We start from the raw sequence: 16,540 nt of genomic DNA, 5'->3' as shown, positions 1-16,540 counted from the left end.
AACCACTGAAGAAGACACGATAGGTGTCGAAAGCTCTGGTACATTGTGTGTTTTTTATTTTGGATTGCACCCAATACACCGACGCTCACCGGAAGGACATTCATGTCCTAAAAATACGAGTATCATCCACCGTCGGCTCATCTTTCTCTTTCTTGTAAAACTTTATTTTATCACTGAAATATAATCAGTCAAAAGATACTCGAAAATTTTTAAGAGTAATAGAATTGATTTTCGGACAAAAATTGCTTATTATATTGGAATCGGGCTTACTACACTCAGTCCCGGCATTATGCACTTCGAGATTATGCACCTGACGGAATTATGAACATAAAATTATGCAAGTTTGCCTACCATTGGGAGTCAACTTATGAAATCATTTTTGAAATAAGCCTGAATGTACAGTAGAGTCTCGCTATAAGCCATCGCTCTATAGTCCACAATTTATCGACCGTTGATTTCAAAACACTGATTTTAAGTTAGGTTATGTTTTTTAGTATGCGACATGCATATTTATTTTAATATTTTTGGCAAACTTTATTGAGTAATTGTGATAACTGTGATCCATAATGAAGAGAGCAAGGACAAGTACCACAATTGCAAAGAAAGTGGAAGCCGTCGAGCAATTTCAATACTAAAAATCGTTGATAATTTTAAAAAATTACATGGACTACAGTGCGACCCAAGTGCCAAATTTGAAACCAAATATGGACTATAGCGAGACTCTACTGTATACTATGTTGCGGCGGGGGAAATTTGAAAACATTGTGCTTCTTTTTCAGTATAAAACTTTAATTTCTTTTTAAGGGTAAATTTTTTTTTAAATATTCTAACCATTTATTTAAGAACTATGAGCAAAAAGTAATGTTTGTTTAATGCATTTCTATTAAACGGTTGAATCTTTTTGTTTGAACTACTTTTACTCCGCGCAAAATTCGTTCTACAGCCGATTTATTCAAAAGAAAGCCCCTGCGGGTATGCAAATTTTCTCGATGCGTAATGCCATTTCGCGCGTTTATTTTTCAGTCCCGAAAATGTGCATAATCCCCGGGACTTAGTGTAAAAATTCCAAACCCAAATTCTAACAAGCCCAAAACGTCATACATTTGGATTATGTATCTCCAAACACCAAACACTAATTTTTATTTTTAAACTACGTGGACTATCTCGACCCTTTCTTCAGTGGACAGGCATTCCTATAATGTCTATAAATTTCTATAAGTCTTGTCCTCTGAAGTCGACTATCTGATTAAAAAAATCGCACTGTATGGTGCAACCCCATGTTTGGTGGTGTCCCAGTTTTCCCTAAGTTGTGAATTTTTGTAAGTTAATTTTCCAAGGTCTCACAAGCTTTTCTAGTTTGTGTCTCAATATTTCTTAAATCACATACTATTACCCCTAATCCTAATACCTACAAAATGGACCCGGTCTAATATCACATCTCTGGCGAAAGGTTGGTTTAACAACCATAAATATGTTTGCCCATTATTCTTTGTAAAATAGGCAATTGGGCTTTCTTTCTTCAATAGTCAATCCTTTTTGGGTTTTACTTAAACAGAAGAAGAAGAGAGAGAAACAAAATTTTTTTATGGGTACAACTTGAATTATTTATCTTTTATCTAATAATTTCTCAACTCTGTTTCGTAGTTTCCTACTTTATCATGTACATAAACCATATAGGAATTGACATTGTACCATAAACATCGATAAAACAGTTTTTTCTTTTTTCATGAGATTTGAATGAGTACATCCGTTAGTCTACGCGGGAATAATACTCTCATCCCACTTAGTCACAATTGGAGCCAGACAGGTCCTCAATAACCCAAAAAAATTGTTTGACTATTTAGTGGAGAAATAAATGGAGAAAAATATTTTTTCGTCCTGAAAAGGTTAAAGGGTCTTTACCGGAAAGAAAATACTCAAAATTTTGGAATTACTTCAACAAAAATCCAGAAAGAATAATTAATTGATAGCAATCAATATAGAATTAATCTGGTTTGGATGATAAACAAAAAAATATGAAGGCAAATAAAGTATTTTTATATTCACTTTATTACTCAAATTCTTATGATATACAAGTATATTAAAATTATGAGATATGAGATTCACATAGGATCTGAGTTGATATTAATGCCTATACATTAGGGATTTTCTGACTAGTCACATTGGTTTGGGGCGCTCTCTCGTGAGCCTACACCATGGTCACATTGCGTCTCTTCCGTTCACTTGAATTGACGGAATTCAGTGAGCCTTGTAGAGAACTATTAACCCCAAATTGCTGTGGGGGCGCCGCTCCCGGGGATGTATTGTTACGATTAACCACTGAGTACATGGGTGGAGGTTGGTTTTGTCCCCTACCATAGATAACATAGTTGGTCTGTGTTTGGTAGTCGCTGTAGGGAAGGGGTGGAACGGGTGGCGCCATGTGACTGCCTGAGAGAGATACACAATCCGAGCGATTGTGATTGAGCAAGAGCATTTGGTCATTTGGCGGCACATGATCTACTAGCCCGTCAATACAGGTATTGCCATTGGGCATCAGAAGTTCATCTGTTGGGCTATGGCGACGTTCGTGTTCAGTCAAAAGTTGAGATGCTGTCCAGGATTCGTAGGGACTGAGTGTACGTCCATTGCGACCAAGTGTATTACTAGTGGAAATAATGCTGAGACCCTGAGGTCCGTAAGTACCGGAAAGCGTGACTGGGATTTCTCTTTGCATATGGTGGGTTTGCTTCAGTTCCTCAATCAACTGCTGCTCCTGGTGGTGAACGAGTGAATAGCGATTTTTGGCCCGGAGATCATCATCTAAACTATAAATGGGAACACCGACGGTGTGCAGATCCTGAACATCATGCAATGCTTCGTAATTCTGCAATGTTGAGTTATCAAGGGCTTTTTCTGTATGCATATTATTTTGGTGATTCTGATGAACTGGCGATGGAACAATTACATTAACTAAATTATTTTCATTCTTTAGCTGTTTTAGAGTCTTCTTCTTCTCGCCACCTCCGGACCTCCTTTTTGCTACTGAACAGTAGCAGTATATGAAAATTAGGACAATCAACAAAATAATTCCACCAATTATTGGAATTATCAACTCTAAACCAATATTGATACTTTGTGCGATACGTGGGATGATATTGTCAGAATTGTCGCTTTCATTTCCAAATGGCCACGATGAATAAATCCCATCGGTGGCATAGTTGGGAGGGGCTGTGGACGGAAGACTGGGTCGTGACACAAATACGCGTACGTAATTGGACACTTGACTGGCCAAGGCATCTTTGGAGAGTTGTGCGTAAGCTCGAATTGCAAAATATAGTGGCTGACCTATGAGTTCGGGTTCTGTGGTCATATTGAGGATGAAGGATGTTTCATCTCCAATTGAGAATGCAAACGGTTGATCATGTGTCCACATGATTGCTGCTGTTTCGTAATTATTCACAATATCCTCAATAGATGTTGCATATTTCACCTCATACCGAGCCACATTCAGTCCACCGAGGTCCGGTGATGTCCAGCTGAGGCGAACTTTCATACCTTCAAGTACCTAGAAGGATAAATTTACACATATTAGAATATTTATAAAAAGAGATGGCAAAGCGTCCCAGCTTTGCGGAATGCTCGAACTCACGAGATAGAGCTCACCGTGAATTAGCTTTTTGCATAATCTTTTGGAATCACTGATCTACTAGAGATCAAATTGATTCATAAATCATAAAATCATTTGAAAATCAAAAAATCGGTACTTAACCGATTCATTACCGATGAAGACCGATGCAGCCGGGTTTGAAATTGCAATACTTTTTGTAGGAAACGCGAGCGCCAACTGGCGGAAATATTTGAAGGTTTATTATGTAAGCCCTTCCGGCAAATTTGTCAGTCTTTTTGTGAAAAGCGTGGCGTGACGTGCAGTTGTGTAATTCTTTTGGGAAAGGAATTTGCGTAAGTTAGGATATTTTCTCATGTTAAAACCTATGTAATTTAGTAGTATTTATTGTATAAGTTTGGCTGAACTCCTTGGGAGACGATCAAGCTAGGTCCTGAGTCAGGATAAAGAGTTTTATAACTTGGTAGGTTGAAAGAGAAAAATTAGAGAAATTCAATATGGCGATAGTATGAAAATCATTACATTACAGATTGTAAACTCGTGAAATAGCTTGAGGTTGATGGAAGCAAACGGAGGCCGTTTGTGTTAAAGTAAGAATTGAATTATCTTATTTAAGGAGTGAATTGAAATGTAGGTTACATTTTAGGAAACATCAACACATTAACACATGCAAACAAACAAAATTATTTATTGAAATAATTAGCCAATCAGTCACCGCCATAATTAATCAAGTTCTTTCATTCCGCCACGCGTAAAATCAGTCGATAAAAATAAATACAGTCCACTATCTCTTGATTTTGTTTGACCCAGGGGACTTGGTCTCCAACACTTTTCCAAAAAAAAAACCAAATTTAACCAAATCGGTTGAAAAATGAGTCTTCCAAAGTGGTTAAACTTTGACCTTCAATAATTCAAAATGGCGAATTTTCCAGTCATAGGTATGTTTGGGCGAAATGTTCGCCAGGACCAGCTCTAAAACATATCCAAAAATCATTGAAAAAGCTTGGGCCAATTTTTTGCAAATGGGAAAAACCTAATTTTTGACCAATTTTTGAGGGATAGGGAACGTACGAAAGGGGAGGGGGGAAAGTAAAGAAGTTGGGTACGAGATAATGTCATTTGAGGAGGGGTCATTGAAAACCGGAAGTCGATATCTCTTAGCGTTTAAGCTCCAGAACAGTGAGAAGTTGAAAAAAAAGTCGATTATATAACTGCTCTCTCTTTGAGTTCGAGGCGTAAAAAAACATAAGTAAAATAATCTTACCTCAGCTTTAAGATCTCCAATTCTTCCATAAATCTCCTTACTTTCGAGATCAGATTGTTCTTTGGTGACAAAAATTGTGATAGCCGGCAGAACTCTTTGGAACGGAGGCAGAGGTTGCTTAGATGGTACTGGTATAACACTACCACAGCACGGTTGACCTTTGCCATCTAGATTCCTCGTAAATGCTTCATCCGCAAGGGAATATGCTGTATTACCGTTATCTGTGACAGTAACTTCCAGTTTGTATGATCCAACTCCCATGTCAGCACTGCTGAAGTATCTTGAATATATGCCGTCCCCTCGGGTTACATCAGGATCACCACTGCCAGTATCCAATAGCTTAAAATTCCTAAAGCAATCCACTGTAGCATTACATTGTATATTCAGTCGAGTTATTCGGACTTCAACAAGTGCTGAAAGAACTGGCAAAAGTCCCTTCTTCACTTCGGCGAAGAGACGATAAGGTCCTCCTTGAAAACTTCGCTTGATCCAAGCCTTAGCTCTTATAACAGCTGCGTCTGTACTCCTTGGAGTAACCATCACTTGTACGTAGTGAGGTTGAGGATTTCCATTAAATCTTTCAATTGTATAAGTCCATGTTCCAGTTTCATTAATTGTCGCAGGAATCATCAATTGCTTTACGGATAAACGAGAATCACTTTTAGTAGAATACACAACTCCATTGGGACTGATGAGCTTGAGGCTATGTATCAAAGGATGCTCTCCGTTGTGCGTGTACACAAAGAAAGATGATGGAACACCCATTGAATTGTCTAGCATAAAGCTACCAGTGATAAGGCGACTGATTCTTTTGGCAGAATTTGCATCTTCAACAATATCAACAAGTTCTTTACGGTGAATTTCTACGGGTAAATCAGAAGGATTCCCTTCATAATACTGTGTTCCAATGTGGAAAAGTATATTTGTGAGCTCAAAGTACGTTGATAAGAATGTTTTTTCACCGTTGTACTTGTTTTCCATTATAGTAAAAGAAGAACCATCAGTTTTTGCAGCTAAAATATCCAAAGGTTGTCTGCGGATTACACCTAAAAGACAGAAAAAAAAAGATTTAGTTGATAGTTCCTAGTATAACGGCGTTTTGCACATTAAAATTTTAATGTGATTCACATTAATTGTCGCTTGTGAGCGTCCAAATATGTTATTTGTGTCTTTGAGTCACTCAATATTTGGGGTTTTTCTATTTATTGATAAAGAAGTGGACTTGGCCTACAAAAATAAGTTTAAATTTACCTAAAGCATAAATATTTTTCACATTAAAAAATTAATGAGAAAATCGCATTAATTTTTCGCATTAACGCTATAGATCAATTTATATCAAATTTTGCGGGCCAAGTCTACCTTTTTATCAACAAATAGATCAAATTTTGAATATAAAATGATTCAAACACATAAATTACATATTTGGACAATCAGCGACAATTAATGTGTATCGTATTAAAATTTTAATGTGCAAGTGTGATAACACAGTAAGAATCATTCTACTTTTTACCTGGATAATTCACGGTGACGATCCTAATTTTAGCTGAATTGGCTTCCAACGATAGTGAATGGTGATCAGTATTATAGTCCATGCCAGGGGCTATTACCAAAATTACATTGCTAGCTGGTCCAATAAGACGACTCCTTTCACGTAACATCCTGATAGCGTCCCTTATTGCACAGTTGATACACGCTGGTTGTCTTGAATCGTTGGGAGAATATGGAATGAAAGATGCTACAAGATCCCTTGTTTTGGGTACCATAAGGGATGATATTGGTAAAATTTTATCGGCAGCTGTATCATTAGCCAATACAACACCAACTTCAGTATTGCGTGGTAGATCATAGACTACCCATTTTCTAATGGCGTTTCTGAGGAAGCTCCAGGACTCGCGTATCTGCATATCCTGTGTCTCATCAATTACAATTACATAGCGAGTCGTAGTTCGTTTCTTGTATGTGAAAATAGGATGAGTATTAACAATAGACGAAGGCGAAGTTACAGAGACTATATTGCTAGAGACAAAGTCAGTATGCTTTAAGATGACATCAAGGGTACTCTGGCGACCACATAGATGATTATGCTTTGTAGGAGCGAATTTATTGTGATTTCCTTCGTCACAGAACATTACAACACTTGACGCTTCAGCTGCATACATAATACTCGTGCGTGAATTCGGATCAATAGCGGTTGAGATGTTGTAATTTGTGAGATTATCCTCGCAGATACCTTCAGTATTAATGGGAGAATCTGAGCATCCAGTTACGTGTCTTTTGTCTGTCATAAAGCATTTGGGATAGACAGGATCCCTGGCAAAACCCCTTTCATCGAAAACTCCATAGCGGTACTTAGCCCATTCACGCACGAACTCCTTGGCGAAAGTCCCGCGGTTTAGACCAGTATAGCTCATGAAAATTTGTTCGCCAGCTTCGCCACATCCTCCTGCCTGCTGCGTCCAGATTGCTTCACCGTGTATCGGATGGATTGAAGTTAGGGTGATATCACTGCGTTCGCCACTGGAAGTGGTAAATGTGCGATTTGGCGGGAGACAGACATCTGGCCATGTGTTTGGTATCAGTACAGTTATATCGCCAAAATATGCTCGTCCATCGAGAGCTGAGAAAAGAAACTGCGACGCTGATGCTAGAGATGCCTGAAAAAAATAACAAGATAAAAGGTAACTATTAGAAATCATTTCTATTGCACAACCAGTAAAAAAAATCCATTTTCTCCACAAAAACCACCCGCATTAATCCTAAAATTATTGCTAAACACATCATGCAGTTGGCAATTAAAAGGTCACAACCATGAAGTGAGCGAAGAAGTCACGTCCTAACGCAAAAGATGAAAGTGTGAAGCGCAAAAGAAACTCATAAATTGAGGTTTTGCATGACTATGAAAAAATTCTTCATATAGGGTTTCTGTTATAGAGCTCCAAGAAAACATGAGAATTGTTTTGTCCAGCAATTTGGTCAAATTGCTGATGCGGTAGAATTCTTTAGCCAACAAATATACACGCGAATGAAATGGTAAGGTGACACTTTGGACTTTGATGCGTAGTGATTGATGGCAGCAATAATGTTAAAGAATATTTTCACACTCTTATTTCCAAGCAACAGTCGTTGATTTCATTATACAATGAATACGTATATTCAAAAGAAAAGAACAATATTATGGAATAAGAAGTGAATTTATGACACAACCTTCCAAAAATGCTTCTTATAATCACAAAATTTTGTATATATATATTTTTTGATATATAAATAGGTACAGAAGATATTTCTATCTGTAATTCTGGTTTTTTATCTTGCCTTAGAAATGGTAAAATCTAATGAGATAAAACCGATAGAAGAGCTACAATCTTCAATCTCATACCGCTGATCAATAATCCCATTAGGGCACGCTGACATCTTTCTCAACCTTGAATGACCACTCTTATGATTGCTTTTTGATGCAAAAAGATTTCCTCTGCACACTTTCCATCTTCTTCTTCGCTACTCTTTAATGATATTCCAGTAAAAAGTCCAATAGGATTGTTTTCAATTTGTTCATCGCGCACGTGCTGTCTTTTCGCGGCGATCTAATTAGGTTCACCACTGCACTGTAATTTGAGATCTTACAGACAATTTGCCATTTTGCAGCCTCTGGGTGACATTCTTTTTTTCACTTGAAGATAGTTTATGGAAAAGAAGAAAAATGAGCACCTTGGTGTTATCTGATGAAAGATTTTGGATATGTGTATCTTACATCTAATACTTATTAGCTTGAACATACAACCTCAATTAGCTGTATTCTTTTATTTGAGGGTTTATACATCGTACATCTGTAGAAGCGTTAATAGAAAGATGTACTATTGTGACTCTTTGTGACAAATGTTATCAATTTTAGTAGGGCATCAATTTTGTTCTCTTCGCTCCCATTAAGTGATTTTTCAGCTTTACGATAAAGAGGAAACTGTATTTATCTTTAAAAGACGGACTTAAAGAATCCCTCATTGTTTTTCCAACATATTTTGAGGGGTGTCAAAGAAGAGGAGATTGTTTGGTGAGACTTGAGGAAATTATAGGTGTTACACATGAGTTGATTTACCATGTCCTAAAATAAAAGTCTATAGCGGAAGGATACGAAAAATTGAGAGAATTGAATTTCTCGTCATAATATGAAATTTGAGATGAAAGAAGGCAGACAATGTGCACCTTTGTGAACTGATGGTGCCGCAGATGTCTATCTCTGATGAAGCTCTAAAGGCAATTCTTCGCACCATTCTGCACTTGTTGGCAAAGAAATTTTGTCATTGAGTAACTCAATCCACAACCCAATATGTAGATCTTCCGAGGCCTTTTTTTTTGCTCCACGTACCATAATGGAAAATCATTTAGCAAGAATTCATTCCACCTGAGTGCGTGGCTAAATGTTGGTGAAGATTGACTGAGCACTACCAATTCACCTTATGTCGCAAGAGACGCGCCTCAACAATGAATCTTCTTGGCTTGTCCTGAAACACCATCACCCATAACTTTCGCCAAGTTTTATTTTGCGCCATTTCCTATCCAAAAACACAAGAGAGATCCATCCAACTGAAAAAAGTATACCCATACGATCACTTCAAAATCCGTCGTGTTTCTCCACCCAAATTTGCATGACTATCTAAACAACTTGGCTGGCGCTATTAATATATAAGATTTTTGCATAACATTTTGCGCCCTGCCTCCATTGAGACACCCAGCATTAGCACGCGAAGAGAGATAACACAGTCTGTCGGCATAACAAGACTTTAGCAATTAAGGCTGAATTGATTGACTCTGCGACAAAACTGTATGGGGATTAGCGATAAGAGACTTTTGGTCAAAGATCTCTTTTCGCACCTTTTCCTGTTGCGATAAGACTGTTCTGTATTTGGTGATTCGGGAAACTTAATATTTTTATAATTGATAAATTCAAACTTTAAACTAATATATCAAATAACACATTTACATTTCAAAGGAGATATCTGAAATACTATATAACTTCCGAATTTGCTGAGATGAAACATTTTTGGATTTTTAAATTATAAAATTTATATGATAAAAATAATATTATATGAATATTCAACGAGCGTGCTGACAACTATAGATTTTTGTGCTTTAGAAAATAGAATTCATCAGTTTTCCATATCAAAATTTTTAATCACCAAACGGGAAGGATTGAAGAGCTCTGAGGATGTGTTTTTAAATCATTTAAACAACATTGAGATCAAGAAAAGTACTTAAATTCTGCACAATTGATATTCTTCATCCCTCTCCAAATAGAATAAAAAATATCTGCAACCGCGCAGATAGAGTTTAACTCGAAATCTTCAGAGTATATGTAAGGGAAGAGCATCAGCGATCGACAGTGTTCCTCGGATCGTCAAGCTATTGTCATATTATTGCACCAATTAAAATGAAATTTTAAAAATTATTAGCTACTTTTTACCAGTTAATTCTCACAAGAATACAGTGCATTAGTGTATATTTAATTTATAAAATCAATTTTCCGCGATTAAAACCTGATTAAATTCGTGACGATCCGAGGTACAGAGTAAACAGTAGCAATTACATCTATTTTTTTTTATTAATTTATTGTAAAATTTTAAAGTTCAAACGCACAGATATAGTTAAATGGATCACTAATATACTGATTAGCATACATAAAAATACCAAATAGTACTTTGAGGCTTATATTAGGTGAGATTCTTAACAATCTCACCTACTATAATCCTAACAAAATTTCATGTCCTCCGATCGCGCTCAAACTTGGCCAAAATGTGTTTCGCCACTTCCTGATCACGAATATATGGGGGGCTAAGTTACGTTCCCGGCCGGCCGGCCGGCCGTCCGGCCGGCCGTCCGGCCGCTCTTTGGAGCTTAATAGCTCCTAAACTAAAAAAGATATCGACTTGCGGTTTTCGGCAAAGGTTAAATATCGTATGAAAATTGCAACTTGGTGCATTGACCCCCCACCCCCCACCCCTCCTTCCGCCATTTTGAAGACCCCCCTTTTTTTGTTTTCTCAATAGCTCCGCCCCTATGGCATCGAGCGGGCTCAAATTTTAGTATGTTATAGCTGGGCCTTAGAGCTTTCCATCGATACCAAACTTAAGGTCCCCCGACCCCCCTGACCCGAGCTATAAGGGTCCAAAAAAAATTTCTTAAAATGGCCATAACTCCGGTTCTAATTGTCAGAATTTAAAAAGTGAGGGCTTTTTGGAAAGCTCTCGTGAAATGCCACTTCTCCTTCTAACATCGCAAGTTCATAAAACCACCGCTAGGGGCGCTATTATTAAAAAGAAAATTTTTAAATCTTAAAAGTTATAATAAAAAAATAACTCAAAAATTCCTTATGCAATTGGGCTGAAATTTTAATATGTTGTAGCCGTTGATTATACCTATCAAACAAAAAAAAACCTTAAGTCGATCCATAACCCCTGACCCGAGCTATAAGGGGTCAAAGTTCGAACATTGACCGGCCTTTATCTCCGGTTCTAATTAACATAGCGGCCTAAATTTTACCTTTTTGGTTTCGTCTCGATGAGCACTTTCAGATGGAAGTTCAAAAAGTCACCACGGGTGGCGCTGTGATAGCGTCAAAATTCATCGAAATTCAAAGTCACTTTTCTCAAAAACGGCATTGTGCAAGTTAATGAAATTTTAGTATGTTGTAGTCCAGTCTAGGACGTTTCCAAAATGGTGCGTATGTGCGCTGTGGTTTCAATAGAACCGGAGATATGAGGGGTCAAAGTTCACGAAATTCAAAAAATCATATCTCCGGTTCTATGTGACCCATTTTGATGAATGAGGGCTTAAACGAAAGATCTCACCAAATGCTACAACTTTCTAGAATATTTGTACTTCGTGGGACCAACACCAGGGGCGCCACAGTCGAAAAACCATTTTCAATATCACATAACCTCAATTATCTCGACTGTCGCTGAACCGATTTTGATGATTACTTCGACATAATTGTAGAGGACATTTGTCTCTACATTTCGTCCATACATCATTTTCCGGTCAGACTACGCTATCACTCCGATTTTGCCGTTTAAGTGTGAAAAAATTGATTTTTCCCATAATAACGCTTTGAAATCACTCAGATGCCAATTTGACTGCCTCTACTCCACCAAGACACTTAAAATAGGGTTTTAAATGGAAAATCCCACAGAATACAACAATTCTTTGATATAGTTGAAGTTCAACAAATGACTACTTGGGGAACTCTGGATGAAAAAACGAGTTAAGAAACAAAAAACCTCGCTTATATTGGCTTCTGAGTAATCGATGAGTTCAAGTTCTACGGCAAAATTATAGAGAACATTCTGGTCTACATTTCACCCATATAACACTTTTCTGTCAGTTCATCCAAATCCTTGACATTTTGGTTCAAATACAAAACTTGTATAATTTCACGAATTTGGTTCAAGATAACTGAATGGCGTCTCCCTACTTCAGCTCCAAATCGAATTTCCATGCACTCCGAGTTAGCTCACGTTAAGAATCTCACCTACATAAGCCGGTTAGGATTATCTGTCCCTTTTCAACTAAATATCGAACATGTCTCTTAACATTCCGATCCGGGGTACTTTTCCCTGAGAAAAAAAGAGTGTGCGATTAACTTTTTTTCCTCATAATTTTAACACTTTTTAGGTGTAAAAATATATCAACATTTTTTAATGTTAATTTTACACATTTTTAAAGGTAATATTAACATGAAAAAGTGTTGCTTTAACCCCTAATACACCTAAAAAGGGTAATATTTACACCGATTTCGGATTAATACTGCAGGGTAAAATTAACATTTCCGAAAAGTTATTTTAACTTTTTCGGATTTCTCTCAGTGTGTTTTAGAGATTTTTCAAGCAGACATTTCTATGCATTATTAAGTAAAATGCGCTCTTTTGTATTTAATAAAATTTGATGATTTTGGCAAGTTTATATGATGTACCGACAAAGATCTTTATCTTTAATATTAAAGTGTCATTTTTTTAGGTGCAGAAATACAATAACGAAGCTGGAAATGGATATGTCAAACTTCTTTGTACTTTTACTTTGATTTTAAGGCTGGTCGTGAGCACGACTTTTCAAATTCAAATCTTTTTAAATAGAGAAATTTTTGAGTCACATTGAAATAGATCGAGTATCATTCTAGCCTAACTAGAAAATCTGTAATGGTTACACTAGATGTTTAAAATTTAAATCTTTAAGAAGCTTTCTGTATCTCAGAATTGGGGAAGGGGAAATTATAAGGTAAAAGGAGTTAAATGAGTTAGAGATTTTCTCTCTTGTAATTTCCAAAATGTAAGAAATCTAGCACATTGCTATCTTAAGTTTTATCATTTTATTATTAATATGTTATTGCAATATTTCACTGAACACTGACATTCGAAATATCGGTGCTTCATCTCTCTATAATATTTTTTGTGAACCATTTAAGGTAACAATTCCAACAAACATTGCGAGACTCATGTTTTAATGGTGCTTATTATTAACTCAGGAGTTCAAACATTCTGCTGAAAGCTTTATTCCCTTGGCCTTGGGCACATCTTTTTCAATGTAAAATCGAAAAGATATTTTGAAATTTGTAGTTGTGCATTGTCAAATTCAGCCAGTAGGGGAGACTGAGGCAAAACTTGTCAAATTTAATTCTTTCACGAGCTCTGAGAAAACTTAAACGTTTTATAATGAGCATATTCTTATACGAAATTTACTGCTCTACAACATTGCAGAAGACTATTTTCCTCTATCTCGAAAGAAATATAATTTTCGAATCATTTTCTAAAAGTCGATTTTGTGGAGATTCTCAAAATTCCTGGGGTAAATTTTGTCAGTCTTCGGAAATTTGTGACGTTTTACTCTCGCAAACGTTAAAAATATCAAAGAGACATATTTTTATAGGAAATTTATTCCTCTACAACTTTGTCGAAAATAATTTTTCTCTATCTTAACGAGAAATGTGCTTAAATTGAGCTAATCAGAATTGATATTTTCTGTAAGCCAAATATTCCAAAATACGGCTTAAAATTTCATTATTTTTTATTTTATATAATCCTTCCTCGAATCCCTTGAAACTTTTTAAGTTTAAGAAGGTTCAGGCTATCTATAATAAAAATGTCAAGCCTAAGTCTTTTTTATTTTAGAAAATACTGAATATTGTAATTTTCATTTTGACAAATTTTGCCCCAGTCTCCCCTACAGTTACCCCTCACAAAACGATATTTTCTTAAATTTCAGCCGTAAATTATATTTCAATCTCTGCTATCTTACCTGTCAAAACAACCTCTTCTCAATAGTACTTTAATTGATTTAACTTGGCGGGGAATGCCTTTCTTGCGAAGTTTTATTTTTCTTAAGGACGCTTCCTAATTTAGAGATGGGAGTGTAATTTAATTTTCATGTAAAGTTTCTTCTACTTTGTAATATCTCTTGACGTGGTTAATTGGGTGAAAAATTATTATAATAACTAATCATTTTAAACACAAAATGATTTTTTTGAAGAAAGGTTACACTCCTTGGCTAGTTATTATTGTTATTATTATTATTATTAGTAATTATTTACTAGTAGAGAGCTAACAATATTTCTTTGATTGTTTGATATTTTGTCTTCTAACTAGTATAACCAAAAGAGCGTGATAAATTGTATTACCGTGAGTGTATCATTCGGAAGTGCACATTGAGGATAATCCGTCAAATACCCTTTCACTCAATTCGAAAGCATCGGCATGAAAGCCTATCATCAATTTGGCGTACGATCTGCACAAATCCTCATTGTTCTTCTACTAACTAAATGATTGAGCATTGGAAGTTTCAAGTTAGAATTGCAATTTGTAATCCATTGTGCACGTGCATAATTTGACACGAGCAATATATTATGAATACGCACATGCTATTATCGTGAAACGTGGCGCATACGAAGAAGCTTAGAAAAGGGAAAGACCACATCTCTTTGGGGTTGAGATTTCACAATTTCCAATCCCGTCTATACACCGGAGAATGTTGGTGTGATAAATGGGAGTGCTCTTGATGTGAAAATTGCAATTTCCGTCCACCCTCGACTTTTCGCTCAAAAGGTTACCATCACAACGAAATTCTAGATTTTGGTGCTTCAGCGTCAAGGAGTCCCTCTTGAGAATTAATGCTCAGCGTCTCTAGGTGCATTTATTATGTATCAATTACAGTGGAATTAATTTCATTTCAACGCATGGATAAATGCGCCATCCACCATATGGTACCTCGGGGCAAAATACAACATCGAAAGAACGAAATTACATTAACTGACATTGATGCTATTGTTGCTACTGTTGTTCCCCTTACAATACAATTCTTTGGTGGACCAAAAGAAGGGATGTAGACTTTGCAACTCAATCATCATCAATTTGCGACATCGATTCTAGGGCTGAATGAATCACGTGCGCCGAGTACACTTCACACTTTTACTGAATAGGATTCACACTCCTTAAAAAAAATATTACTAATATTTTTCCTTTTACTAATATATTACTAAATTTCAATATTTCTTTATTCTTAATTTTTTAAAGAATAGAAACTGTAAACTACACAGCAATCTAGGTAAGTAATTTCTATTAGTGTACATCACAGTAAAAAAAACTAAACACCTTGATCCAATCACATCACTGCGAAAAAACACCCCTAACTATTGTTAATTCAAGAAAACACTAAAAGAGGGTATTTTTGATATTTTTGCTTTACATCGTCTTTCAATAATTCAAATCTCTTTAAAATGCTACAGTATTAGAGAGAATGAAGGGAAGAAATGCAAGGATTAAAAGTCCTTTTCGTCTTAAGGAACGCTTCGTAGTAGCACAAAGAAAATTAAACACATTCGTTCTATACGCTCAAATTCAATTATTTCGACCTAAAAGGAGGAGGAGGACTTTAATGTTGAATAGAATTTACTACGGTTCACAACCTTTCATTTTTCTCATGCATTCTCCCCACTCTTCCTCTTTTCTTGGTCTAATCCTCTAAGAAGATTATACAAATGCCCAGAAAAAATGTGGAAGGATCTTCTGACGCAAGACATCAATGTCCCTACGCGGAGTATTCACTTCATCTCCCGATCCAAAAAAAACACCATCCATCTCTTCTCTGATCCATTTAAACACGAAAAAAATCTATAGGATGGCTCAAAAAATTCAATGGACGATTGGAGATATTGGAAAAAGAAAATCTCGCTGCTGAAAAGATTTTGTAAGAATCCCGCATTGCATCATGTGGATGGCTTCTTATTTATGAGTGTCATGAGTGTCATTCGGGGTTGAAAGACATCTGTGTCCCTTCTGATACACAGTCACTTCATACTGCATTAGCAACATTAATTTGGTTTTACCCATCAATTTTCATCACAATATGTTCAACTTACAGCTCTCTCCCAAAACTACATAATTTATTAAATTTCATCAATTGATTTTACTTCCGAAGTGCAGTTTTTTTTTAATATTTTTACCTAAATGCTTTCCAATGAAATGATTATTCCAACTTCTGTTTTTTGATTTGTATTACCAATACATTTAAACAAAGATATTAGTTGAGCATGTTTCGTGGATTTATTGTCAAATCACAAGGTAAAAAGTTTATGAGAAAATATATGTTTCAAGGAAACAACATTCCTTTTCTTAGTCAAGGAAAATATAAAA

General features: G+C 36.1%; 1 protein-coding gene across 1 annotated transcript in view; it reads right to left on the bottom strand.

Moving 5' to 3' along the window:
- Nucleotides 1–2,031: 2,031 nt before the first annotated feature.
- The window catches only part of LOC129801830 (calcium-activated chloride channel regulator 1-like), a 28,959-nt gene continuing 14,450 nt past the window's right edge, over nucleotides 2,032–16,540 (bottom strand). Inside the window, exons 2-4 of the mRNA XM_055847187.1 lie at nucleotides 6,382–7,525; nucleotides 4,872–5,917; nucleotides 2,032–3,547 (exon numbers count right to left, since the gene is read on the bottom strand). Of these exons, the coding sequence (XP_055703162.1) occupies nucleotides 2,189–3,547; nucleotides 4,872–5,917; nucleotides 6,382–7,525 (3,549 nt within the window). The 3' untranslated portion in view covers nucleotides 2,032–2,188. The remainder of the gene's footprint in view (nucleotides 3,548–4,871; nucleotides 5,918–6,381; nucleotides 7,526–16,540) is intronic.

This window comes from Phlebotomus papatasi, chromosome 2 (assembly GCF_024763615.1).
Source record: "Phlebotomus papatasi isolate M1 chromosome 2, Ppap_2.1, whole genome shotgun sequence".
NCBI classification, from domain to species: domain Eukaryota; kingdom Metazoa; phylum Arthropoda; class Insecta; order Diptera; family Psychodidae; genus Phlebotomus; species Phlebotomus papatasi.
Note: the sequence above shows the minus strand (reverse complement) of the source record. Positions and strands in the feature narration are given on the sequence as shown.